Genomic DNA, 26,067 nt, shown 5'->3' with positions numbered 1-26,067 from the left:
ACGCGAAAGTCGCTTAGAAAAATTAAATTCAACCTTTAGAAATTGAAATTTCTATCTTCATTGATTTGATTATTTGGACTACCATTTAGAAAAGTATAAGATTACAATTATTAGATGACAAATAATACAATAAGTCGAACCGCAAACGACGCTTTTAAGATTCCTACTACCACGTATTTGCTTACCTAACTTGAAACTAAATTTTAGTGACAATCTTCAAATTGCATGGAGCATGACAAAATATTACTTTTTAAGTAAAGAAAATTACATGGGTTTAGTGTCGAAAGTAATGATGAGTCAAATATGAATTTGCAAAGTTCTGGACAAAGTTTAAGTGTCGTCATTAAATCATCATATAACATATGTAAATATGTTATACAAAATATTCATTTTAGCGTATGAAATAAGAAGATTGATTAATTGATTCAATAATTATAGGAAAAAATGGCAATGATAGAAAAAAAAAGAAAAAATATCATACCTGAAAAAAATGAAGTTGTTGGTTTTTTTGACAGTTCCGATCGCCATGATCGTTGAATATAAATTTCACAAAGGATCGAAAGGAGAAAAAGCGACTCGATCTCTCCCTCTCTTTTTTCTCTGGATAAATAGATAAACTAAAGAAAGAGGAAATTGTTTATATATATATTATAATTTATTTATACTCCGCACGGTCGTATAACCCGATTATAAGAAGAGAGTCCATGCGTCGGCAACGGTGCCGGTCCGACGGCAAACTGAGACCACGAGAAGGCAATATTCCCCTTTCGTAGGAATAGCACTGGAGAGTAAAACGATCACGATTACGAACTCGATTGTAGTAGTACTGGTGTTGTAGTAACGATGGTGGTATGGTAGTTATGGTGGTGGTAATGCCGATGCACGGAGGTGGTGGACGCGAGTGAAAGCGAGAGCGTACTTCTACTCGAAGACGAAACACGTTGCGAGTCCAACTTGTCGAGAGAGAAAGGTTCAAAGCTTTCCTTTATCTTACCAGGAACGACCTCTTTTTTTATGAATATATTGTATATCCTTTATAGAATAGAACAAATTCTTCTTTGTTGAAAAGTCCTTTCCACAAGTCCCCCTTTTTCTCACCATCCATCGATCTTTACCCTTGACCTTTTACTAATCTTCCGAGAAGAACACTTTTCGGGGGTAACAACACTTTGCTACCCTTTTTCTTTTCTACGTTCTTTACGTATGTCTTCAATATCCCGAAACTTTTCTAACTGATACTTCTACTAGGCGTCATGCAAGCCTTTTATTCGTTTCAAGTAATCATTCTATCAAATTTTAACTTTTAATAAGGCGCTGCGTCATCAAAGATCGATTTACGATGAAATGCCAATGACGTCGCGATAGGAGCCGGTTTATGAATTTGAAAATCCGCCAATTGAATAGCTGACTGATTGATAGTTTAATGACGAACGACTGCGTACAGACAATTGATGACGGCAGGAGGCCGACGTGTTTTCGTTGTAAGATTTAATTAACCTAAGATTTTCTCATTGTCACAGTCATAAATTACTACCGATTGTGAGATCCGTTGTCCACTAATATACCTCTTGCGGGTACGACCACCGGGTTGACTCTGGAATTCAACTTCAGATGTCGATAAAAAGCCATAGCAAGCTGAAGTTGCGATATTAAATTGTATTGGAGTCAACGATGATCATTTACTAGCCTACAACCCTACTAACAAATCCTGAAGTATTCTGCATGTTCTAACGAAAAGTATGATAAATATGTTAATAATATTATTATCAAATTATATTACTTGTTTAAATATGTATAAAAATCCAACTTTTCACATATTAACTTGATGATATTTATTCTCCTTGAAATAATTAACATAATCAAAATCATGTTTTATTAATGGTTTCTTGAATTATAATCATAATGATTATCATCTCTCTTTTAATACGAATTAGATAAATGACTAATTAATTTTAATAATCAAATGTATATATGTGTATAAATATATGCATATATTTTTATACGATGATCATAAGAACTTTATTTTAAACAATTGCATCTTTAGTAATCCTCCATAACAAACAAAAAAAAAAGAAAGATAACGTAGTAAAACGAGCACATTAACGGTTGTTCCTTTCAAAATGACGGACGCGAAAGGAAATGTTAATTGATCTTTCTTTATGTTGAGATCTTGTGCGACCTTGACAATGTTAATACAGCATCAGAGTGCATATCTATTAAAAAACTTATCGCTATTTATTTTTTACATTTTTTATATTTCTCATTATACACATGCCAATATATATTTATTTATTTCTGCAGTAATATTCGTCTACTAGCAGATTTCATTTACACGATCAAAAATTAACCGCGTCAAAAATAAACTGAATAAAACGAATAATCGTCGTAAATCAAGGCACCCGTGTATTTAACATATATACATAAATATGATGGAAAAAAAAAAAGAGAAAAAAATAGAATTAAATAGGAAATTGACAAAATCCTTGTAGTATTCACAAAATGTCAAGATTTTATACGAATGTCAACGAAATTTTGGGGAATACTAAACTTTCGAATATACGGCGATGATTTGACTCGTGACTTGTGTGTGGTTGTAAGATGAAAAAAATAAAAATAAAATGAAAAGAAGAAGAATGTTACGTTATGTCGAGTTACAAAAATGAAATATAGAAGGAAAAAAAGGCACAACTCTCTTCCAGGAGATGCAGATTCGTAAAGAGGTGCCTATTCGAAAATTCGATTATATTTGACTTTGTCAACGAATTTCAATCGACTTTTATGAATTAATTGAATTCGCAACGATTATCGTTTGAAACGAGAACCGCGACGACTAATCGAATAGATAGTCGTTACATATATACATACGCGTATATACATATATGTATATACATATATGTATGTGCGATGAAGGTAATTCTTGCCCCTAGGGTGTAACTTATAACTTCCTCCTTTCGGAGCTTTGAACTCGCAACGTTCGAACGTGAGATCACTTCAAAGGATATTTCTCTGATCTCATGTGTTTTCTCGTAATGTAAGTAAGTCTAATGAGTACAATCTATAACATGTATAAAATCAAATCTTCCATAGATTAGACGGAATATCTCGCGATAAAGCAAATACTTATTGATAATGCACAAAATAATGAGTTTCGATTAATTTATGTTAATTTACAAATGATTGTTACCTGTACTCTTGAATGTTTTCTGCCTTCTATCGAATAAATCTCGGATTTGTTGTTCTTTTCTTTTTTTTTTTTTTACCGAGATCCAATCTACTCGGTAGATTACGATTAGACGTTAAAGGTAATCCACGCAGAACTCGGAACACATTGTTTCCCCATATTTGTAATCAATTAAACGCTTTTTACGAGTACGAATAAAACGTCCTTCGGCTTTCCAATTGACGTAAAGAAAGCGAGTTCGGACAACGTGACGGCAGTCATGTGAGGCTATCAATCGTCGGTAGTTATGGGCCAAAGATGACGCCGGTAGTTTGTTCTTTAACGCAATCCAAGATTTAACACTTCGTCTAAGACCTTATATTTCTACATTTTCTATTATTTCTAATAATAATTATCTGTTAAGGAGATCTTATTAATTAAGGAACAAAATAATAAGAAGAAAAAAATCTTATCGAGTTCGTTAAACGATTAGAAATTCAAAGACAACCTTGCGTTACCTAACACCAACGATTCAAATCTTAATAATGATGTAAATCCTTTCTTCGGAATTATTAACGAGAGGATCCTTTCTAAGGGAAACGAAGGCGTTTCCGAAGGTCATCCGAAATATGAAATCACTCGTTAATCGGACGAAGTTAAAATCGAACGAATTTAAAATCGAACGAAGTTAATCGACAAAAATTCATTTGCTGAACATACGCGCACAAATGAAAGAATACAAACGCAAGAATAGAAGATGCAAGTGCATAAGATACATCGATGTGATCTTGAAAATGGTCCTCCGCTATTTTTCCTCATTCCGGTAAAGCAGCTAATGTTTAGTCAATCGGCATGTTTTGCAAAGAAGCATAAAAAGTTGGACAAAAGTTGTACAACTTGTATCACGAGGAGGCCGTAAAGGAGGACAAGAGGTGGTCGGAGGGGCAAAGAGGGACGAGTCACGGGACTCGCAGTGAAAGTGTTGCCGAGGAGAGAAAAAGACGAGCCCGCCGCCGGTTTCTTCTTCCTTTTTCATTCGCCACGGCACAAACAACTGCAACGCAAACATCGTGCCATTGCAATAGAGTCCTGGACTCGCGACAAACACTCGCATCCAAAGCCATTTTTTTCCCTCGAATCAATCATTCCATTGCGAATAGTTAGAAGAACAAACAAACAAAAAACAATACTTATAACCTACGCATGACCTTTTTATTATTCGCTTGATTTTTTGTCGAGAAAGGAAAGACGAAAAAATCTATCTCTTACCAGAGATAGAATATATTCACGGTCAAAGATACCGACGAATTATATGCGACGATGACCGCCGGCCGAGGAGGTATCAACCGCCATTTAGTTTGTTTTTTTAGAATGAATTTTAAATAGAGAGAAACCTTTATTTAGTTTCTACAAAATTCATCTTATATTACGCGAACGATTAAATAAACGATTAAATAAACGATTAAATAAACGATCAATAAAACGTCTCTTCTTCCTTTAGGTTCTCAGAAAATAATGCTCGCCGAAGGATTCTTCGAGGTCTTTGAAGCAAATTCCTCCTACCCGGCATTTCTTCTTTGTTACTTCTGAACCTGGCCAAAGCCAAATAATTTGATTTCTGTGTCAGTATGTCATACGGGCCGTATCAACAGCGAGAGTGACTAGGAGAGTTACTCAATGAGTAATCGAAATCTGAGTATAATAGGTATACTATTCACGTAGCGCCGCCCCACGCGCGTTCCTCTTGTCTCCTTTCAATCAACTTCATTGTAAAAAACAGAGACATCGTCTATGGATATAAAAAAAAGGTTAACAGTCACCGCAGCATGTTCTTACGAGACATAAGAACGTATAAGCTTACGCAGCTGTATATTGCATCTATACACCATTTATTATAACTATTTACAATCGCTATGCTAAATAGGCGAAAGCGAGAAGCTACAAAAAATCATTAGTTTCGTTTATTATTCTTCTTGTCGGTAAGTTAGATGTCGTAAATATTCTAGAAGGTATTATATGCATCTATTACTATTTCTCTTAGAAATCGGATCAAGGTTTCAGTTCATCTGGATTAATTACTAATGCCGAAGAAGACACGCGCCGCCTTGTAATAAGCTTCTTTTTTAACTAGTACCTCTCAAGTTGTATGTTAAGTTTCATTTTGTCAAATAATAAATAGAGCTGGAAACAAAAGAAAAGATATATATATATATATATATATATATATATATATATATATATATATATATGTGGACGTTTGCCCTTTAAATTATCCTCTCCCTTTCGAACACGTGTCTCTTTAGATCGTTCTCGATTCCACTCGACGGTGCTTGCTTACCTGCACCCTCTTCTGGGCGCACCCGGTTAAACGAAAAGATGACCTATATATTAATTATTGATTAACGTAGCACATTGTAGATATATAAATGTAAAAATTGACTACTATACTAAACTATAGAAGATAAACGATCCAGGAACTGGGTGCATAGAGATAAACGAGCCGTGCACTGACCCGCTTTCCGCCGCGGACGGATCCTCGTTTCGTAATATCTACGCCGTGCCGTGCCGTGCCGTGCCGTGTCGCGTCGTCAAATACGTGACTATATACGTGGCAACTATTCTTCACGTGGCTATTCTCTACGTCCTCCTCGATTAGCGTACGAGGACTTATTTTCAATCATCTTATAATTTTCTACACCCAACGCGCAACCCTCTTCATCAATATTTTATTTCGCGTCTTTATTTTTCAAGAAAGAACAAAGTCTAGAATATTACATGAAAATATATTTCATTAAAATTGCTTAATGGTGACAATTTATTTGTACTATTTTGTTGGACATCTTGCTAGCTTTTCATTATTCTTCCATCTAAATAAATAAGAATATACACATTTAATTAAAATTAGAAACCGTTATTTCTCTCAAATTATACTCTCGGAAATTTGTAAGATGCACTATCAATCATAAAAGAACGAGATTGGCATTAGAAATATTTCACAATATTGCAAAAGTATTTTGATTGCATCATCAACACCAGTGCATCAATTAGAATAGTATTTCTAAGTACATATTACAGTCACGAGACCCTCGAAATGACGTTAAAAGCATTCTTCGATTCAACCGACTGCCTTCGAATGATTCCATTTACGTTTTCATAGTTATCACCTTCGAATGTCTCACCTGGCGAGTCTCTTTTGTAAATCATAATTGCGGTTAACAGATCATTACGGAAAGCATTTGTGCTTTCTGCGAATGAGTTCGAATTTACAGACTGTGAGATTAAAATCACAAGGATTCCATTACAAGTTAGAGATTACTCTTTTCTATTAACTTACTTATATTAGTTTTTATTTCCTGACACATGAATGTGAATGAATTGCGTCCGAAAACAGTAAGGATTTCACCTCGCCGAGAATTAACCGCGATTATTTTTTTCTTGCTCCTCGATCAAGAAAGGACATTTTATCGTTCGAATAACGATATGAAGCGAAAAAAAAAACTTTGTAATTCGTTTAATATTCAGTTATATCCGGGTCTTCCTCTTCAGGATTGGAAATACTTGGCCGGATCGACTAAAACGAGACGCCTTATATATTTAAATTTAACAGACACATGGTAATTTAGTGCGTGCGTAAAATTCTTGTAAAATTCTTTTAAAATTTTTCTAAAATTCATGTAAAATCCTTCTAACATTAGCAAACAACGATCACGAGGTAGACCAAAACAAGACGAAACGCTTGCGTGTTAGTTATCACGAGGTTTCTTCTTATGCGAGAAAGAGAAAAGTGAAGGTGTTCAAGACTATGGCAAAACTACGGAGATACTACGGAGATACTACGGAGATATAGAGAGGAATGTAAAATAGCTAATAAAAATCTTCACGGATTCTCTACAATCCGTTGAGATCAAAATTAAATATGGGTTTTCTGCCTCTGTCTCTTTTGCTCCGCCATTTTGAAACACATGACGTCCGAGAATGTATTTATGTACGTGTGTATATGTTGCCTGATACTTTGTGAAATCCATTCATTTTTCAAATGACCAACTATAAATCCTGAAATAACTATATAAATATAAAAAAAACAAAAAAAAAGATAGAGAGAGAGAATTTTGTGCATATGTTACCGTCAAAGCCGGAAATCCGTCATTGCTAGTAATTCTTCGGCATGACTATAAATGCAGACGAAGTCGGAAATAAGACTTTTTCGAGAGATTATCCTATAGATAATATCAAATAACTATTTAAACAACGTTGAAAAGAATACATTCTAAGGCACAGACATACACAGCCATACGCAACCCCTTCCCCCCAAAACAACCCATACAGATAAAGAAGAACATTTCGTTCTAACCTGTGTATCTTCCGATACGATAATGAACAAAAGATACAGATTTCCGTGGAAATCTCTATGAATATCTGTCTAACTAATGTCTAGAAAATATAGCCTGAACCATTGCAAATCAATTTAGTTTTCGATAAGTTATTTTGGTAAGTATTTTTTATACTAAAAGTGAATAGATTTTAATGATTTTTATATTAAATTAAAGTGCACTCTTTTGTCTACGCGTAGAATACCATTTCAAGTTATAAATTTAGCATAAAAACTTCATTAAATGTTAGAGAATGCAATGCTGTAAATTGTGCATCTTTGCAATTTCTCTGAAAAGTTTCGGTTAATATTTTTTATACTTTTTGCAAATGGATTTTAATGATTTTTATATTAAATTAAAGTACACTCTTTTATCTACGCGTAGAGTCTCTTTTCGCGTTATAAAACAATCTGCAAAGGTTCAAAAAATGGCAAAGAAAAATTGGCGGATCAGACATTCTTCACATTGCTAGCATTGCCGGGGGGAAGTTTGGAACCTACACTTCAGCTAAGTAATATACGAATTTACAAGAGACGAAGCTGTTAAGATATGAAATTGAAATTTTATTCTAATATAAGATTAGATTTGATAAAACAGCATGACTCTCTCTCTCTCTCTCTCTCTCTAACGGAACATTCTCAAAGTACAAAAAGAGATAAGAACTATGAGCATTATTGTAGAAAGAATGACGGATTTGAAATGCTGATCAAATTTGATTGATATGCTTATATACGATAAATAATACATTTAAATATAGATACATATATGTCGCATCTATAGAAATCATAAGGAAAATTGTTTTATTAAGAAACTTTAATACAGAAATACAGAAATTTAATACAAGTCAATATGTTTTATTCGTACGAAATGAATGATTAAAATAAAGATAAGATGGAGACGGGACCAGAAAGATGGAATACGTTACGAATGATTGACTCTTGCACGCCACTGTAGTTTCCTTCGGGCTAAGTGTAGGATAATTCAAATCCGGTTCCGGATAGCAATAATATAAGCGAGATAAAGATACCATGTACGTAATCTATTATGAAAGGAATAAAGGATGAAGATTCGTGTGGGTTCTCTGTTAAGTTTATTCTGCGATAAATAATCCGATACCACATATGGAGCAATAACCTTCTATTTTCTACATCACCTATCGTAATATCGCGATAGGAACGCTTATAAAGTTACGAGAAAAAAAAAAACAAAAGAAGAAAATGAAAAAAGGAATAATTATTATTGAATAATTATCTCTTTCGAAAATTCATTTTAGCGATTGTTTAATGATAAGCTTAGATATATTTGTCCCGCTAATTCCATGAGTCATAACAAATTAGCACAGATTATTTCCGGAATCGTGTTGATTCGTTTGCTTATGACAAACGTGTATGTATGATTTAATACGAAATTGCAATGATTACAACGTGAATAGTGACGTTCACGAAGCAGTAATGGCCGAGCGCTTAAGGCGTCTTACTAAAAATCAGAAAAACAGAAAATCAAAGACCCCCACTCCCCTCTGGGAAAGCGTAGGTTTTAATACTACAGGCTGCAAAAATTCTATCTGAACGTAATAACATCAAATTTGTGCACAATGTATAATTTCTTCTCTTTGTTCTTATTACTACTTGCAGAAAATGATTGAATATCAAAAGGAAAATAATCTGTATATAATACAAATTATAAAATAAATTTATAGTTATTTTGTACTTTAATTGTATGAACAAAAATACAAATCTGTATGAATAAAAGACGTGGGAGAATTATAAGAAGAGAAGAGTTTTAATTAAAGTCGAGAAAGAAAGAAAGAAGAGACGAAAAATCATGATTTCCGATTAGGTTAACCGCAAATTGCTTGGCTGTATGGTTTTACATCGGTATAATTGACCAAACTAAAACCCATTCGTGTTCTCTCTTTTGTTGCTCATCTCTCAAAGTAAAGGAATAGGAAAAGAAAGTGCTAAATATCGGAATATTGTATATGTAGGAGTGTACGGAATGTGCAATAGGCTTCTTCGGTAACATCTTTATACAATATATATCTATCCAAGTATGTGTACTACATCGTTAGCGTATAAGGTATCTCACGAGGAATCGCGTGATTCTCATAGAAGACTCCTCCGATCACGCGCCTAGCCGTCACATGCGCAATACTTATTCCGCATCATTACACCACAATATCGAAAACTATTGTACTCTTGTAAAACCGTTGGAACGCGATGACATCTTCTTAAAAAACGGACGTTCCGTTACACGTGCCGTTATATCATACAATCGATTATCAAGTATACTTTTATGGAAAATAACGTTAGATCGAAGCACGTTCCAAGGAATGCAAATTATGTCATTAGATTTATGTAACGATAGGTAAGGTAAGGTACTCGCGTAGACAAAGAGTAGAGATAACGATCAGAAACGCGTTAGGGGATACGCTGCTAATATCAAAATGTCGACCGCGTCAGGGTTAAGGTCCTTTTTTTCATATTTCCATATTTTTCGTTGCATTCCATTGCAACCGTCGTAACAAATCGTCGATTTTTACAAGTGCAACAACCCGTGGCGCATTGCGTTTGTCCTTGTCACAGTATTCCCATCGGGAAAAATGCAATCAGCCAGGAGAAGTTCGGTGTCCTTGCAGGAGATCGCTCCTCCGTTATTACCATGATTTTCAAAATGGCTTTCTGCAATCCTTGGACGATTGCAAAACTAAAGATTGCGTCAATGGCTCGTATACGAGGCGCGTAGACGACGCACGTTCGCTTATGTTGCCTCAAATTAAGATCACTTAATCTTATTTGCGATTCCTACTAAATTCATGCAAATTACGCGCTTCATTTGATAAATAAATATATCTATTATTTGTTTAACGCGAGAATCGAAAAAAGGTGCGGAGTAACTAGATCATTCAAACTTTTCTCTTTCAATATTTCCTCGCTATTATCAGTGATGATAGATAATATTTGAGAGATCAATGAGAATAATAGTCGAGTGTCGAAGTGACATTCTTCGATATTTTTATCGGTTATTAAGGATTGCAGTGCAACGCATAAAAAAAAACTCAAAATTAATTAGACGACAAATTTGATCGGGTTGCCATTTTATGAACCTTTTGATTCATTTGAAAATCAAATATTTTAAGCGCCTAAAAGAATTTTAAGAATCGACTTATAATCGATAGTTTATTCGACATATCGAAAGGTCGATACCTACAAGTAAATATGTTATAGCGATATATTGAAGTTTTTAACAGAAAGTATAAAGAACATTAAATTCGTCAACGAACGAATTTTATATTTGTGCAATTAGAATTATTTCGAAAAAATCACAATGAACTTGTTTACGAGACAATGTATGAGGATTCTTAAAACGTCCACTCAAATTTGCATTAATAGTCCGAAAACTATTGGTTATAAAAGTGCGGTTTCTTTGGAAAATTTATATCCTGGAAGTAGCTTGAAATTATTTACAGCTAATTTCGTAAGCGTTTTCAATACGTTACATAAACATTATTTTTCTACAAAAAAAAAAAACATGCATATAATAAAATACTGTTTATAGGACATAACCTAATTTCAAGTTTTGATGAATTTTATGATAATATTCTCAGGTACCAGAAGATCCCTCGGCCAAATTTAATGGATATATTCCTATCGAAAAATTAAATATAACCTACAATCGTAGTAGTGGTCCTGGAGGACAACATGTAAATACTGTAAACACTAAAGTAGATTTAAGATTTAATGTGAAAGATGCTACATGGTTGTCGACTGAAATTAAAAAGAAACTATTGGAACAGGTAGATGGAACAAAGTGATTTTAACATGATTTAAGACCTTATATATGATAATAAACATATCTTCCTGTTCTTAGCAAAAAAACAAAATAAATAAAGAAGGCTTTTTAATAATTAAATCCGATCTCACAAGATCTCAACAGTTAAACTTAGCCGATGCATTAGAAAAACTTAGAACATTGATATGGAAAACTGTGGAAGAGCCACCGCAAATGACCCAAGAAACCGAAGAGATTATAAGAAAGAGACAACTCAAAGCTGCGAGGGAAAGAATTTTTGTAAAAAGAATACGTTCGCAGATAAAGCAAAGTAGACAGGGCACTCCTGTAGACTTTTGAATGCAAAAGATAACTATATAGAAGATGTATTTGAACGTACAGAAACTAGTAATAGAAGAATAAAATATAAATCATTTTATTTTTATTAAAATCCCATTGTGTGTAAGTTTGCGTCATTTGTATATATACAGGATGGTAAAAAATAAAGATCCGATATATCAGAGGTATAAAGTATACTTAGTTGAAGGAATATTTGAAAGCGTACATCAATCTATGATCTGTAGACGTCAGAATTGCAAATATCTCATTTCTACATATTATGTTCTGCGTCTACCAAATTATCTTTGTCGAATTAGAGTAATAGTTTTCGTTTATTTTCATAATAAACTTATTTTGATAGCTAATGCATTTCTAAGCAAATTCCTCAGCGAAGATTCAATATGTTGCCAAAAGATTCGCTTATGATATCGAATGCTCAGAAATAATAAAAATTAATTAACTTTGAAAGGGTCAACTTTAGGACCCACGTTAATTAGACATTTTTCTAATTTTCTTGATAAATACTATAAGCCTTAAGATAAACGGAACTTTTTCTTTTTATCATCTTTTATATATATATATATATATATAATTATGTCAGATGCGAAGTTGTAGTTAACGTTATGTTAGTTTTATAGTTGTCGTCATGGTAACGAATGCAGCCTAAGTGAAAACAAAAGTGAATAGAAACGATTGATCTGTGGTTAATTTCTATTGTTTGAAAAAATACAAATAAAGTAAAAGAAAAAGATGTCTTTCCGAGAATTACGCAGTATGTAAATTCACACATTATATTTAGAAAGATATGTAACTATTTTCTATCATATATATATAAATAAAAGTAGACGAAATAAATAAAATATTAATAACAAATTAATGAGCAACGTCTTACAATATTATATAGACTTTACAGAGACCATGAGAGTGCTTGGATATCCAAGATTAATATCGATAGCTAATTTTCGCACACCGAATTTTCCTTTGGTAGCAGAAATTTTAGTCTGGCTCGTAAAAAGATTCGATCCGGATGTAGATATAACCTTCGAGCATAATACCGAGGAAGAACGAATTTTTTTAATACGTAGTGTCGCTGAATTTATGGTAACCATTTATAATTATTTATTTTAATTATAAACGTGAAGAGAATAATAGTTGGATAAAATCAAATATAGTATAGCATTATAAAGAGAAAACAATCGTTCGACCAATCAGAATCTAGCATTACATTTGCTACAAAATCAAATGATTAGTAATATTGACCTTTTACATTTATATATATATATATTACATATTAATTAAATATTTATTGTGTACAGGCATTAAATACTAACGTGAAATTAAATACGAAAAAACTATATCAAGCGGACGGTTATGCTGTACAAGAATTATTAAAGATAACGAATCTCTTAAACGAAGCTCAAAATCGTGGTAGTGAAAATATAAATTATAATGATAATCGTAAGATCATAGAATTCAACATTTCTGACGAGATAAACGAATTAAAATCTACGAGACAATTAGCTAGTCTCTTGACAGTGAATGGTGCTACGCTTTTTGATCTTCTTGGCAGAGAAGTAGAACTTCGTGATATTAGAAACAACAAAGCTGGTAGACAATTCGATACTGCTGAAATAGAAAATGCTTTGAAGAATGTTATTGAAAATATGAGAAAAGAAATAGAAGATACTAAAAAACAAATCGACAATGTTAAGGTATTAAATAATTATATTTCATTAAAATGATTGTTTTTTTTCTATCAAGATTTTTATCTATCTTTCTATTTAAAGGATACAGAGCAAAGTCTTGATACAAGGATAGAAAGACGTAGATCAGAATTAGAGAGAAATCAAAAGAGACTTCAAGCTTTAAGAAAAGTTCGTCCTGCTTTCATGGAAGAGTATGAAAAGCTCGAAGCAGAGCTGAGAATTTTATACAACGATTATTTACAAAAATTTCGATATCTTTCATATCTAGAACATTTACACGAGGATGCAGCTAAGGCTGAACAGGAACGCATTGAGAAACGGTAAATTGAATGACGTAACAAAAAAAAAAGGAGGGATTACAGATATTCTTATATTTCCGTTTATTTTATTGTTAGACAAGCGGAAACGAAAAGGAAGCTCGAACAGTTGCGTTCGGAGGATTTAAGCTTCGAAAGCATGGTTGAAGGAAATGATTTAGTCTTTGGGACAGGTCTACAAGAATCTCCATTGACTCTTGGCGAAGTTGAGAAACAAAATATAGACAATACTATACAACAGGGTGCTCGTGCAAAAGCAGGTGAAAAGAATAAAAATAAAAAAGTTCATATGTTTTTTCTCTTTTCATTGTTTCCTTTCTTTTACATTTCGCTGTAACATCGCAATGTTAATAAAGTAAGAATCATCGTTACAGATATAGAGAAAACGTCGAGAACGCAAATGTCTCAGCGACGAATTTACGGCAGCATGTCTGGTCGTCAACGAGGAACAATTTTGGAATCTAACGACAGTGCTGGCTCGCTCGATAGTGACAGCGATTTACTTATTGACGGAGATCTCGACGACGACGACGACGATGAGGATGACGATGATCTTTTAAATTCCGTTAGAGGTACGGATATAGGGAATTACGAACGCAAGGTTGGTCAGGATAAACGATCTGTCAGCAAGCTCGATCATTCCGATGAAGATTTTTAATTAGAAATAATTTTAATCATCTTCCGTTGATTCGACAAAATCAACAGAATCGTTCACTCGATTCGTCATTTTCTCTATCTTTATTTGGTATGTATCATAAAAAATAAACAAAATAGAAAAAGATAGGTATCATCGTACACCATCATTGTATCTATTCCATAGATATTACACGCAGCATAGAGTATAAACAAAAATTGATGCAAAAATTGACGCAAAAATTCATGCAAAAAGTTGCATGATTTTTATATAATCCTTATAATAATAATAATGAAAAACAAAGTAATATTATATTAATATTGTTCAATTATGATTGTTCGACGAGCAACGCATTTTCATTGATAATGAACAATGACGAGATACAAATAATTAGCGATAAATCGTTAAAATTTTCTTCTATAATACTCTTCTATTGGGTCATTAATATTAAGTATTTCTAAGTACACATTGTACATACATTAAATATGTCTACGTCAGATATTGTTCCTATGGATATGCATAGGGAGTTTGTTTCAACACGTTGTGCGGATTTTGAGTGCGCTCATTATAAAAAATAAAAATAAATGAACAACCGAAAAAAAGGAGCGAAACTTATACATAATCTTGATGATTTATATTCACAAGAATTTGTTAACGTGGTATATAAATTATGATCGCAAATAAGATGACAAAGTGAAATATGTTTTAACATAAAAGATATATATATACATATTTTGTTCATATCAATTCTCAAAGGAATAATAATTACCAAAATGAGAAAAGGATTTTGAAAATGTTAAGATATTGATGTATTGATTTATTGCCAATCGTTAAAAGACCTTAGACCGAAAAAATTAGGCCATGACTACCGAATTAACAGTCTTTTGTTAACAGAGATTGGTTTTCTCTAAAAAGATATAATTCAGTATAAGCAGCTACAAAACGGCAGCAGCAAATAGTTAACAGTAGTCAAATAATGTTCTGCGGTAATAATTTCAATGGCAGCATTGGCATCAGTTGACAAAAATTAGTCTCGTATAGATATGTAAGTTAATTCATTTATAATATAGCTGGTATGTTTAAAAGAAAAATGATTTGTTAGCTGTGCGATATACGTTTGAGGCCTGAAAGGCAGCAGAGTATCATTGACATTTAGTATCGAAAATTTTGGATCATCATACTTTCTATCTAACGAAGAAATACAAATGCAGTAAAAATCAAATCGACTCGCTCGAGAACATCGTGTGTACTATATTATTGTTAACTTTTCTAACTTTGAATATAATGACTTATTTATTGTGCAACATATAGAGAAGCTAAAAGTGTTTGAATATAGTCCGTTTATGCGATAACGTATTCAACTTGTACATGAAATCTTGGTTCGCTTGTCAATAATAATTTTCGAACGATAGACAGAAAGTATTGGATCCGAAAAAAAGAAAAAAGATAAAGAAGAAAGGAAAAAATAGAATGATTGACTGCCACCGATGTAAACCCGATGTAAACCCGATGTAAGCCCGATGAAACGTTAGAACGCACGCATGGAAATATAAAAAAGAAAGGACAGTGAAAGAAGTAATAAACACAGACGTCAGATAATAAATTAAATGCGAGACATTTGGGGTGACCCGGTTTTTCTGACTCCACGTAGAAAAATATTGTTGATCCACTTTTGACAAAATGGACACCCTCTTTGTATGTATAATCTCGCATAACGAACAAATTGTAATTGTTCGATCGAACCTCAATCAACGAAGGCAACGTCAATCCGACGATATCGTCTCTCGTTTATCTTCTAGCCAATTATTCCGGTCGGTTATTAAGGAGATATAATAAATCCTTCGAATTTGGAGCTTCCGGACGTAAGCCGCCAACAGGGTAAAAACTTGTACGGTTACCCTGATGAAATTTGATTAAACACGTCTTCTTAACGCTTCTGAATCTTCACGAAAGATTCATCGAGTTTGTTAATCGATCGATCAAGGGTTACCATAATTGTAAAAATAGGTCCTGGCGACCCTCGGCGTGCCAGTTAAATTCCTAATATCCCATGGGACTTTAATGATAGTCTTTCGCTACCTAACTGACTTCCCCAATGGGCTAGTTTTTATTCGTGGCGTCATTATTGGCACGGGATCCAGTTCAGGCAAGGTACACTCGGTACTAAGATCTGTCCAAGCTCTATCAGTATTCTCTGCTAGCCTATCCTTGTATTTGTAGGCCGTTCTATCGACCACCGAGGGTGTTTTTATACAATCGTCGCCACCAAACTCGCATACTCGATAATGATGTAATATGGCAGCGTCCAAAGGCATGTTCAGAGTGCCATGTCCAGGTATGAATTCCCAAACGAAATGATTGCCAGCTTCAACGACTCCCTGAGGCTTGCAAACGTATTTAGATCGTTGTTTGTGCGGATGTAACTTAGTTCTTCGTCTAGTTTTTTTTAACGTGATCAGACCAGCTTCGGTTGGGGTCCTGCTCATCGTTACGAACGGATCGTCCGCCCATTGCAAATAGAAAAAGGCGTTTTGAAAGGAATACGCTCCCGTTGATTTGGTGTTTATTCGACTGCTCATCCACCTGAAAAGAATCACCGAATGAAATGAATTTGCTTTCCGGACACAATCTCTCTCTCTCTCTCTCGTACCTTATAAGATCGACTATGGTGTCATTGTGACGCGGTATGATGAACTCATCAAGATCAACGAGTGCTACGTATTCATACTTATACATGGACCGATAAAGACAATCGTTTAAAGCCGCGAAAAGTCCTTCCGTTCGTATTTCTCGTTGAGAAATCATGTCCAAACGGTGCCAAGGTAAAATAGTTACCAGGCCTTTATTTTTGTAATACTTGAGGGCACAATCGGCTTCGTTACCGACTGTATCGTTGTAAAGAGTAACGTGAGTTGCACCAAGTAATCTGTAGAGCTCGATAAATTCAACCAATTGCAATACCTGGATAAAAATATCAATTTAGTAATTGCATGGAATTTGGAATGAAAATGACTATTTCGTTACATACTCGATTGTAATCGTAATGCAAAGGTTTCACGCAAACTGCTAATGGTTCTCTGTCCTTCAATCTATCCTCGGGTCGATTCAAAACGAGAATTCGATTGGTCGGAGTTGCTCTTAATTTAGCTACGACGCTAACGGCTTCCGGTATACTGTCAGCCATGATCGATTCCTTTGGTAAAGGGCAGATAACGAAACAGGCGCTATATTTCAAATTCCAATTTTCTCTGATCACCTGTAAATCACGAACGACACATAAACAATTGTGAGAAATCGATAACGGAAAAAAGAATAACGAAATTTAATAAAAAGAGAAAATGTTAAGTATTTTGACCTTTACTTTAGCAGCCACTGTTACCGAGGCCGTTACATTTCCGCTGTTTTGCTGACGATACCAAAGTCTGCACCATACTCGTTCCGGTCCTCGAGTTTTCGTTGCACTTATAACTCGTACTATCCCTTTGTTAACGTTTCCAGATGCACCGTTACCAGTCGCCGCCGCCGCCGCCGACGCCGCCACTCTGTCGTCGTAGTATGCCGAGTAAACGAAGAATTTGAATCTGCAAATGAGTTAGCTATCGATATATCGATTGTTTATACTTGCAAACTAGGAAACTTCCTTAGAAATCGATTTTCAATTAGTTCAATTAAAGGGGAATACTTTGGACGGACCTGGTATTGGTAACTGGTAACCACTCGGCATGCGTGACCCTCAGGCTTTGGTCTAATTGCGGTAAACGAGCTTCCAAACTAGGCGGTAAGCTTGGTAGGACCCTCGGATCGGCATGAATCGCTGCCTTCTGTCCGCCTTCCTCCCCGTGAACCAATAAACCAATATGATCGTCGAAGGTACCCTTTAAGCCGATGTAGTCTTCGCCCTGGAAAATCATTAAGAAATAACTCGATATCGGAGAATATGATGGAAAGAAAGAAAGTTAGAAGAATTAGGTGATAGATCAACGCAACCCTGAGACACGACACGTGTTACTAGATAAATCTCTACTATTTAATAAACGAGCAAAAGATAGTCGATCATGCAGTGTCAATCTTATCTCTATTGATTGAATTTGCACGCCCACCTACGATTGCAAGTCTTCGAGAATTGTAAATTGAATTCTATGAAAATGCAACGACGATGATCATGATGATGATGATGACGACGATGATGATGATGATGATGATCATGACGATGACGATGATGATGATGATAATGATTGATCATGATGATGATGATGATCATGATGATGATGATGATGATGATGATCATGATGATGATGACGATGATGATGATGATGATCATGGCGACGACGACGATGATGATTATAAATATAAAATTTTATTTGTCTCTGTAAGAAATGAATCATTTGATTTTTGTATTTACTTGATTGACCAATAAATAATATCGAAATTTTCAATGTAAAGTATTAGCGACTAGCGACAATTCCGATAATACTTATTATATTGGTCAGCCTAGTTTACCCTCAAATATACACAATTGAAAACATAATATATAGTAATAGAATGATTTTCATTGAAATCTTTGTCGAAATATCGTAGCAAGTGGTTCGTAAGAAAATGTAAGGGAAAATAAATCGATATAGAAGAACAAAGTGATGCGAAAAGATGGAAGATAAGGTTTTCCGCTTGCACTTTTTTTACTCTCGGATGGCGTGAATGATAGAGAAAAAGAGGCCGAGTACAAAGTTGAGCCTAAGTGGTGGTATTAGTTCGAAAGTCCTTTTTCCTAAGCTTTCCCTCGCTTCCGAAAGGAAACGTTAGGGGATTACCAAGGCTGGTGGTAGGATCGTTGAATGGAAAATTCGCGTTTCTCCAACTTCAAACGCGACATCTTTTCGTAGGATAAATTTCTTCTGCTATGTTGAAGATGCACAAGGAATAAGTTAGAAAAAAGAGATGAGCGAAAAACAAGCAAACTTACTCTTATCCTTTAATTGTTACGTCTTTTTCTCTCACTGTTTTGTTTTTATTCGTTTTTTTTTCTTTTTTCCATGCAATCTTTTTCTCGATTATCTTTTCTATTAATCTAAAGTTCGTACTTCTTTTTATATTTTTCATTGAAAATTACACACAATTTGTGTGACAAAGTTATTATTTAAACAATTACTAAAGTTATGAAACCAGGTAGATTTGATATTGATTTATAGACCAAGAGAATCGAGAAATAACGAACGGTTTTGTAATTTGTCCATTCAAACTTACTCCGATTTCACCGTAATCCGGACGATCCGGTGCCGCTGGCAAACGGTGTCCGTTTCTGTGACCACCTAGTGCACCCGTACCGCTAACGTTTACACCTCGTCTTTCGTCGATCAGAAATATCTCCGTGAGAACGATCAGACCAAAAACGGCGAAGAACATGACTACCAGCATAAAGGACATGTTTGCCCTTTCCTTCAGGATCCCAGCGTTTCCTCGACCCCCGCCGGAACCTGATCGTCGGGCACCCATGCTCGAACAGCTCTACGTAAATCAAATAATAAACGGCACCGACTGAATCAAAGTCTTTTTTCCTATTATTTGCTGCGTAATTTTTTTTCTTTTTTTTTTTCATGTTTTTTACAATCCTTAAGAACATAAAGATCACGCATCGTCGAGAAAATTAGTTTCCTTGTGTGTGTGTGTGTGTGTGTGTACGCGCGTTCTTAAAACAGATTTCCTTAACTCGCAGGTTCAACCGCTCCATGCAAAGTATTGATTTTCCCTTTTAAAATGCAACTTGAGTACCTTAACGTTTCTTGAGAAATTTCTTCTATACATCTATGTGTGTCCGTACGCGTTCGAATAATATAAATAAGCTTTATGTTTCCAAAATATTAACTAAAATTTATTTTATATAATTGGTACCCTATCCGAAATGGGTCCTACGTGTATTTTATTGAATTATCTATATAAAACTTACTTAAAAAAGATCCAGAAAAATTGCTGTCAAGCATGAGGACGGTAGCGTCTTCTAAAATACATAAATAAAGAAGGATTGATAATTATGAAATTTTGTATTTGTTTTGTTATCTCCTTAAAATTATGTTACAAATCAAATCTCTCAATGCTTTATAATTATTATTATTAAACATGTGTGTTTAGTTACGCTCGCGCGCATTTACTAACGTAACAAAGTCAAATCAAACTCAATTTGAACATTTACTGACGTTAAGAAACCGATGTTACTCAAAATTACTAATGCCTATAGTAATGTCTATAATATATGATTTATATAATATCATTTCTAATATATAATTTCTAATATATAACATACACACTTTTTCCGCAGATCTTGATACTCGTTGTTGCAGATCTCATCGATAGAAATTCTTCTAAAAGTTTACAAGTATGTATGTATTATACATGCTTACGTATTTAATATTATCCTAGACATTCACCTTACATTGCCGGCCAAAAGTATGAAATCATTACGTAAATTTAAATGAGCTCTTTTAAGCGGAGATAGATTTGTTTGTTAACACAATTTTTATTTTTCAGTATATTTCTTCAAAAACCGTCTTAATAATATGAAATAACAATGAATTTTTATTTTTTGAATGTTTTCTATTCTATTCTAATGTAATATTTTTCGGAAAATTTTGTGGGAAAGTTAATTCCTAGCATTGCCTTAAACTGGACAAGTAATTCAACTTAATTATATTTGATATAATAACGATATATGCGAGATGATTTAATAATCAGCAAATGATTCCAAACTCTTGGCCGATAGCGTATATTAAAAATATATATAATATACATAAAACATAAATATACTGCATCGTGGGAATAATGGTTGAAAGAAAAGTAAATTATTTTAGTTTTCGTATTTCGTGTAAAAAAGGTAAATAAAAGAAAAGACAAAAAGGAATGTTCTATATCATAAATCTATTATAACTAATGTGTACTCGTATATTTTCTTTAGAAACTGCGCTTAAATGTCGATGATACTTTGATCTATTGCAAAACTTCTATCTTATCATAGGTAAATACGTTTGACTATGCACGCAGGATAAAATGTCCATTGGACGAGTTAATAGAGGAAATATTATTCGCCGTGGAAAATGAAAAATATTACCCTGGTTCGTTCACCCTCTCGATCATAGTTTGTAAAAATAGTGAATAATAATAATAATAATAGGAAATAATACATAAAATGGATGGGGTGAGCCGTTCGGTAAAAGAAAAAGCGCGCGTGGTGTGTGTGTGTGACGAGAATTGTGACTAAAGCCCGTAAAGGACACAACGATAAATGAAATAAGATAGGGGTTGGTCGAAAGACTTTAGAGGGGACTGAGTATTCGGTACTCACGTTTAAAGAGGAAAATCGTTGGAAATAAGAAGGGCGTTCTTGTCGTAGAAATGCTGTGCAAGTTTGTTCATCCTGTTTCCTCTTGTTAGCGATTCTCTTCATTCTCTTTCATCGAGCGTCGTCCCTGATGAGCGAAGCACACTCTCGGTAAGAATCAATGAGTAACACCTCAATGAAAAATGTTTTCTTCTTCTTGTTTCTTTGTTATCGCGAAGGGAATGTAATAAGAATAATGAAAAGACAAGATAGGGAAATAAAGATAAAAAAGCAGTAATGGTCCACGTCGGTGGTCCGCGTCGGTCGCGAATGGGAAAGTTAGGGTTGCATAGTCTGGTCTATCTTTCGCGCGCACGCTCATCACGAATAGCAACATCGATCGAAGCACCCTCTACTTAACCGTCCACGTTGATTGGTCCTTTTATGCGAGATGCGCGCACGCGTTTAAATTTTCACTGTACAAACGAGCGCTTGCGCTTTATATATGTATATTTATTACGAACATTAGCTCATTTTTCCTAATCGTTAACTGAAATATTGACAAAATCATTGATCAGATCAATCAGTCAGATCAATTGCACATAGATTCATTCAAATATATAATAATAGTTTGAAATGTCTTCCATTCACTCAGATGAATTTTTGCGTTAATATTCGTTGTGATTCGTTTGTAATCACAAGTTCGATAAGATCATACAATGATAACATATCGTGGGAGATTCATTTCTTTCTAAATATGCGATTTTTATCATTCGATTGGTATATATGTAACTAATAGTCGACGTGTAACTTCGATAAATAAATTTAATAAACAAATTGATATTATTTCCATACGGTATTTCATACGGCATTCAGACCGAACTATTCATTAATATCTGAGGTATACTTCCACAATTGTTAAATGATAGCGACAGAGAGGAATCGTAATTGGTCAAAATATTTTGTAATTTTTCCGACCAATTCCAAAAGATGAGCTTTTGTTGTCTGGCTTCCAAATCGATATGAAGTAGAGCGAGATTTTTAGCTACCGTCGAGTCGATTCTCAAAACGTTGCGGCCTTCTATTATTACCGGTAAATTTTCGGGACATCTGTCACACCTAGATAATTATAAGTGATGAAAATATGAATCAATATTTAGAAAATATTATCGATCATCTTACCATTCCATCACTTGTTCTCTCAAGTATTCCGCAGCTGGAAAACTCAAGGATTGTTTGGGTAAGACGAAAATCACAGTTATATTGTCGTCGACGAAAGCGCGTTCTTCGATCAATAGGCCAGGTCTGGCCGTAAAATAAAGTAGGTGAATAAGATTAATCGCGATACCAGCGATCATACCATATTCCAAGCTTAAAGCCAAACAACATATCAGAGTAACCATCAAGGGTACGATATCAATTCCTGTGAAAGTATACAATAAACAAACTATAAAGCATTCAACTAATATATACTAATATATATTATCCGCGCAATGTGTGTTAAATGCGCAACAGGTAAGTTCACTTAAAGTCTTACTTTTCGTGCGCCAAAGAGTAGAAAATACGTCGACTTCAAACATGTAATACATAGCAATGATTATTACAGCAGCTAGAGTGGCTTTCGGGATGAACTTAAAAGTCGACGTTAAAAGACCACACGCTAGTAACACTAAGAGACCGGTTATTATGCCACCCATTGGAGTTTTAACGCCGGATGCGTTGTTCACCGCGGTTCTGGTGAAACTACCGGTCGTTGGCATTGATCTAACGAAACTTCCAATAACATTGCACAGTCCAACCGCTAACATTTCTTGCGTTGCATCCAAAGTCTTTCCTTTGGCTATGATTCCAAGGAAATAGACAACAATTCATATATTAATTAATATTAGTTAGTTAGATAATAGAAAATGGTTTAGAAAGATTAACCTTTGCCAGGTTAACTTTTATTTGATTCAATTAACTTTTATTGAATCGTACAATCTTATATATCGTATATTTTTCAATCATATGCATATTTTTCAATTGATTTTATTTTAGATAATGCAATCGTGTCAAGAACGTTCCTACCTTTATTTCGATTATTAATGCTTTTCAAAGTCGATAACACGCGTTCTTGGTGGTCTACTACTATTCCTAACTATTTGCATATACATATAGGCATAGATAAATAACGTATATGAGATAGGGAGTGATAGCTTGCATTATTGCCTGCTTTTGATCTACTTTTTTCTACTTAGGTATATCTTCATCGAGTATTTATAAGACCACTAGAGAAGTGCATAAGTTCATTCAAACGCAGTTTCCTTTTTCTTCACTTCAATTATTTTTCAACTATTATTATTATTATTATTTTTGTTTCTTCCAATTGAAATAATAGCTATAATAATTGTAAAACGTACCGAAAGCCTTGGCAATAGCAACACTTTCCAAAATGGCGATAGCTGGTATCGATACGATACTACCACCAAGTTCTTCGATCAATTCGGGAAAATAATAAGTCTTGTTGCCAGTGTCTAGAGAAAATGGCGGTGGTCTGAAAGGTGGTAGACCTTCTGTAATCTTTCCAGTAATCATGAAAGGTTTAAGGTCGTATAAAGATAAGACAAAAGCCAAGACTGTACCCATAACAACGACCACCGCATTTCTAGCCAAACAGGCTAGCCACATCATTTTTTCCAATGTAGTTCCCTTTTTTTTGCCAGGCAAATTCTGGATTAATCCAAACATTGTTTCGTTATTTAAGATTAGACAAGTCACTAACGTTTTTTTCAATAATTATCATGATTAGATAAAATATATATATCGAAATAAATATATCTATCGATAAGATATAAATCTTATTATCTTCGAACTCGAATTTTGAAATTCTTTTTTTCTTTTTCTTACCAATTTTATGTCATTGAAATTGATGCTAATCTTGCAATATGAGACTAACCTTTAAACAAACCAACAATATTATTGTTATCACGCCAAGAAGAGTATCCCACAATGTTATGCGATCATAGCGATCGATTATTTGACCGATCGAGTCGACAAAGGAATCGCTTCTACCTTCTATACCAAGGAGTTTGCCTAATTGTGAAGCTGCTATGATTATTGCTGCGGCATTAGAAAAGCCACTAATCACTGGCATACTTATAAAATCGACAAGGAAACCCAACTGAAATATTCCCATTGCTGTTATTACGCATCCTGATAAGAAACATATAAGAACCTGCAAAAAGGATAGTAATATTTATGATTTAGCATATCATTTATAACAAATATATCTATTTATATATTCCTTACAGCAATATCTTCTCCTAATTTCACGACATGATGTTGAGAAAGTAACGCCATTATGGCCGTAGGACCTACAGTTACTTCTTTTGTACTACCAAACACCAAATACACGAAACATCCCATGAAACTGCTATACAATCCATACTGTAATTTGCAATATTCAAAGAAATTTCATTGTTTTTCAAAGATATAAATTGAATACAATGCATTTGATAAAACGATTGATTATCCAATGAAACATTAGCCATCTTCATCAAATTGCTAATAATATCTTCATTTATACTTATTGAGGTGCTTATTTATACTTACCTGAGGTGGAAGACCAGCGACTGTTGCATAAGCTATACCTTGCGGTATAACTGTCAATCCGACTGTAAATCCCGCCAAAATATCTTGCAAACATTTTCCCAAGCTATAAAGTCTTAGCCAATTTAAAATCGGTATTCTTCGAACAAGGATTTCCTTGATGTTACAGTCTCGAGTGGTAGAAAATATACTTCTCCCTGTAAAGCAAAGGTAAAATAATCATTCTTCATTTGTTCGCGTTTGTTCGCTGAGAAAAATTACAAAACCCAAAAACACATGATTTTAATCATTATTTTCTACATGCATATATCAACGTACACAGAATCATATCTTATCGATTAAAACATCACTACAACAAATTCTTCGAGTTTTTGTGATATCAAATTAAAAATAAAAATATGTTTAAACGTGTAGAGAAGCGTCAAGCAAAAGTTAATTATTAATAAGCCAATGTTGTTGTTACGAGCAACATGAAAAGACTGAACCATGCTAAACGATTAGAGCGATATGAGCTAACAATAATCTTTCTTTACTGATTCAAGAACTATTTAGATTGGATTTCAAATGAGATAACACGCGATTCATGCACGATTACTCGTTATTTGTCAGATAATACTATTCAAGTGTATGACTACAAAATATTTTAACAAAATATGACAACGTGGATATAGCCCAGTCAATAAGAGGTGAAGGAAAAACTTTCAGGTAGAAGTTCTCGACAGTTTGATACAAAGGTAATTCGACGTCGCTGAATCGAATGGTGCTAATTTTTTTGCAATACGATGTGGCCTTTACGAGAAAAAGGGTAAAAATGGCCGTATCTTAGAATCTAGGCATTTAATCGAAAAAAGTTTCAAACAAAAGTTGTAGATAATT

The 26,067-nt window shown here is 34.1% G+C and overlaps 3 protein-coding genes across 6 annotated transcripts in view; 2 read left to right on the top strand and 1 right to left on the bottom strand.

Annotated features, from left to right (window-relative positions):
- The first annotated feature begins 10,718 nt into the window (after positions 1-10,718).
- On the top strand, positions 10,719-11,732 carry LOC106790987 (peptidyl-tRNA hydrolase ICT1, mitochondrial). The gene is made up of 3 exons (XM_014756289.1): positions 10,719-11,007; positions 11,138-11,326; positions 11,401-11,732. The coding sequence occupies exons 1-3, from the start codon at positions 10,858-10,860 to the stop codon at positions 11,659-11,661; spliced, it is 600 nt and encodes a 199-aa protein (XP_014611775.1). The 5' UTR covers positions 10,719-10,857; the 3' UTR covers positions 11,662-11,732.
- Positions 11,733-11,980: 248 nt separating this feature from the next.
- LOC106790986 (clusterin-associated protein 1) lies at positions 11,981-15,861 on the top strand. Its single transcript, XM_014756288.1, has 6 exons — positions 11,981-12,412; positions 12,545-12,741; positions 12,957-13,352; positions 13,428-13,666; positions 13,742-13,923; positions 14,038-15,861. The coding sequence occupies exons 1-6, from the start codon at positions 12,391-12,393 to the stop codon at positions 14,319-14,321; spliced, it is 1,320 nt and encodes a 439-aa protein (XP_014611774.1). The 5' UTR covers positions 11,981-12,390; the 3' UTR covers positions 14,322-15,861.
- LOC106790985 (sodium-independent sulfate anion transporter-like) overlaps positions 13,952-26,067 on the bottom strand; it is a 15,623-nt gene continuing 3,507 nt past the window's right edge. Inside the window, exons 2-10 of one of the 4 annotated variants that reach the window (XM_014756285.1) lie at positions 25,195-25,388; positions 24,892-25,029; positions 24,539-24,817; positions 24,003-24,312; positions 23,141-23,443; positions 22,786-23,026; positions 21,628-22,722; positions 20,593-20,650; positions 20,239-20,289 (exon numbers count right to left, since the gene is read on the bottom strand). In XM_014756285.1, coding sequence (XP_014611771.1) covers positions 22,476-22,722; positions 22,786-23,026; positions 23,141-23,443; positions 24,003-24,312; positions 24,539-24,817; positions 24,892-25,029; positions 25,195-25,388 — 1,712 coding nt within the window. In that variant the 3' untranslated portion in view covers positions 20,239-20,289; positions 20,593-20,650; positions 21,628-22,475. Of the gene's footprint in view, positions 16,881-16,947; positions 17,259-17,325; positions 17,554-17,652; positions 17,879-17,990; positions 18,197-19,538; positions 19,800-20,238; positions 20,290-20,592; positions 20,651-21,627; positions 22,723-22,785; positions 23,027-23,140; positions 23,444-24,002; positions 24,313-24,538; positions 24,818-24,891; positions 25,030-25,194; positions 25,389-25,509; positions 25,631-26,067 lie in introns of those variants that run through there. The other 3 variants (XM_014756287.1, XM_014756284.1, XM_014756283.1) reach the window with 3 other exon arrangements.

Source organism: Polistes canadensis, unplaced genomic scaffold, assembly GCF_001313835.1.
Source record: "Polistes canadensis isolate GaletaPanama2010 unplaced genomic scaffold, ASM131383v1 scaffold_275, whole genome shotgun sequence".
In the NCBI taxonomy this organism is placed as follows: domain Eukaryota; kingdom Metazoa; phylum Arthropoda; class Insecta; order Hymenoptera; family Vespidae; genus Polistes; species Polistes canadensis.
Note: the sequence above shows the minus strand (reverse complement) of the source record. Positions and strands in the feature narration are given on the sequence as shown.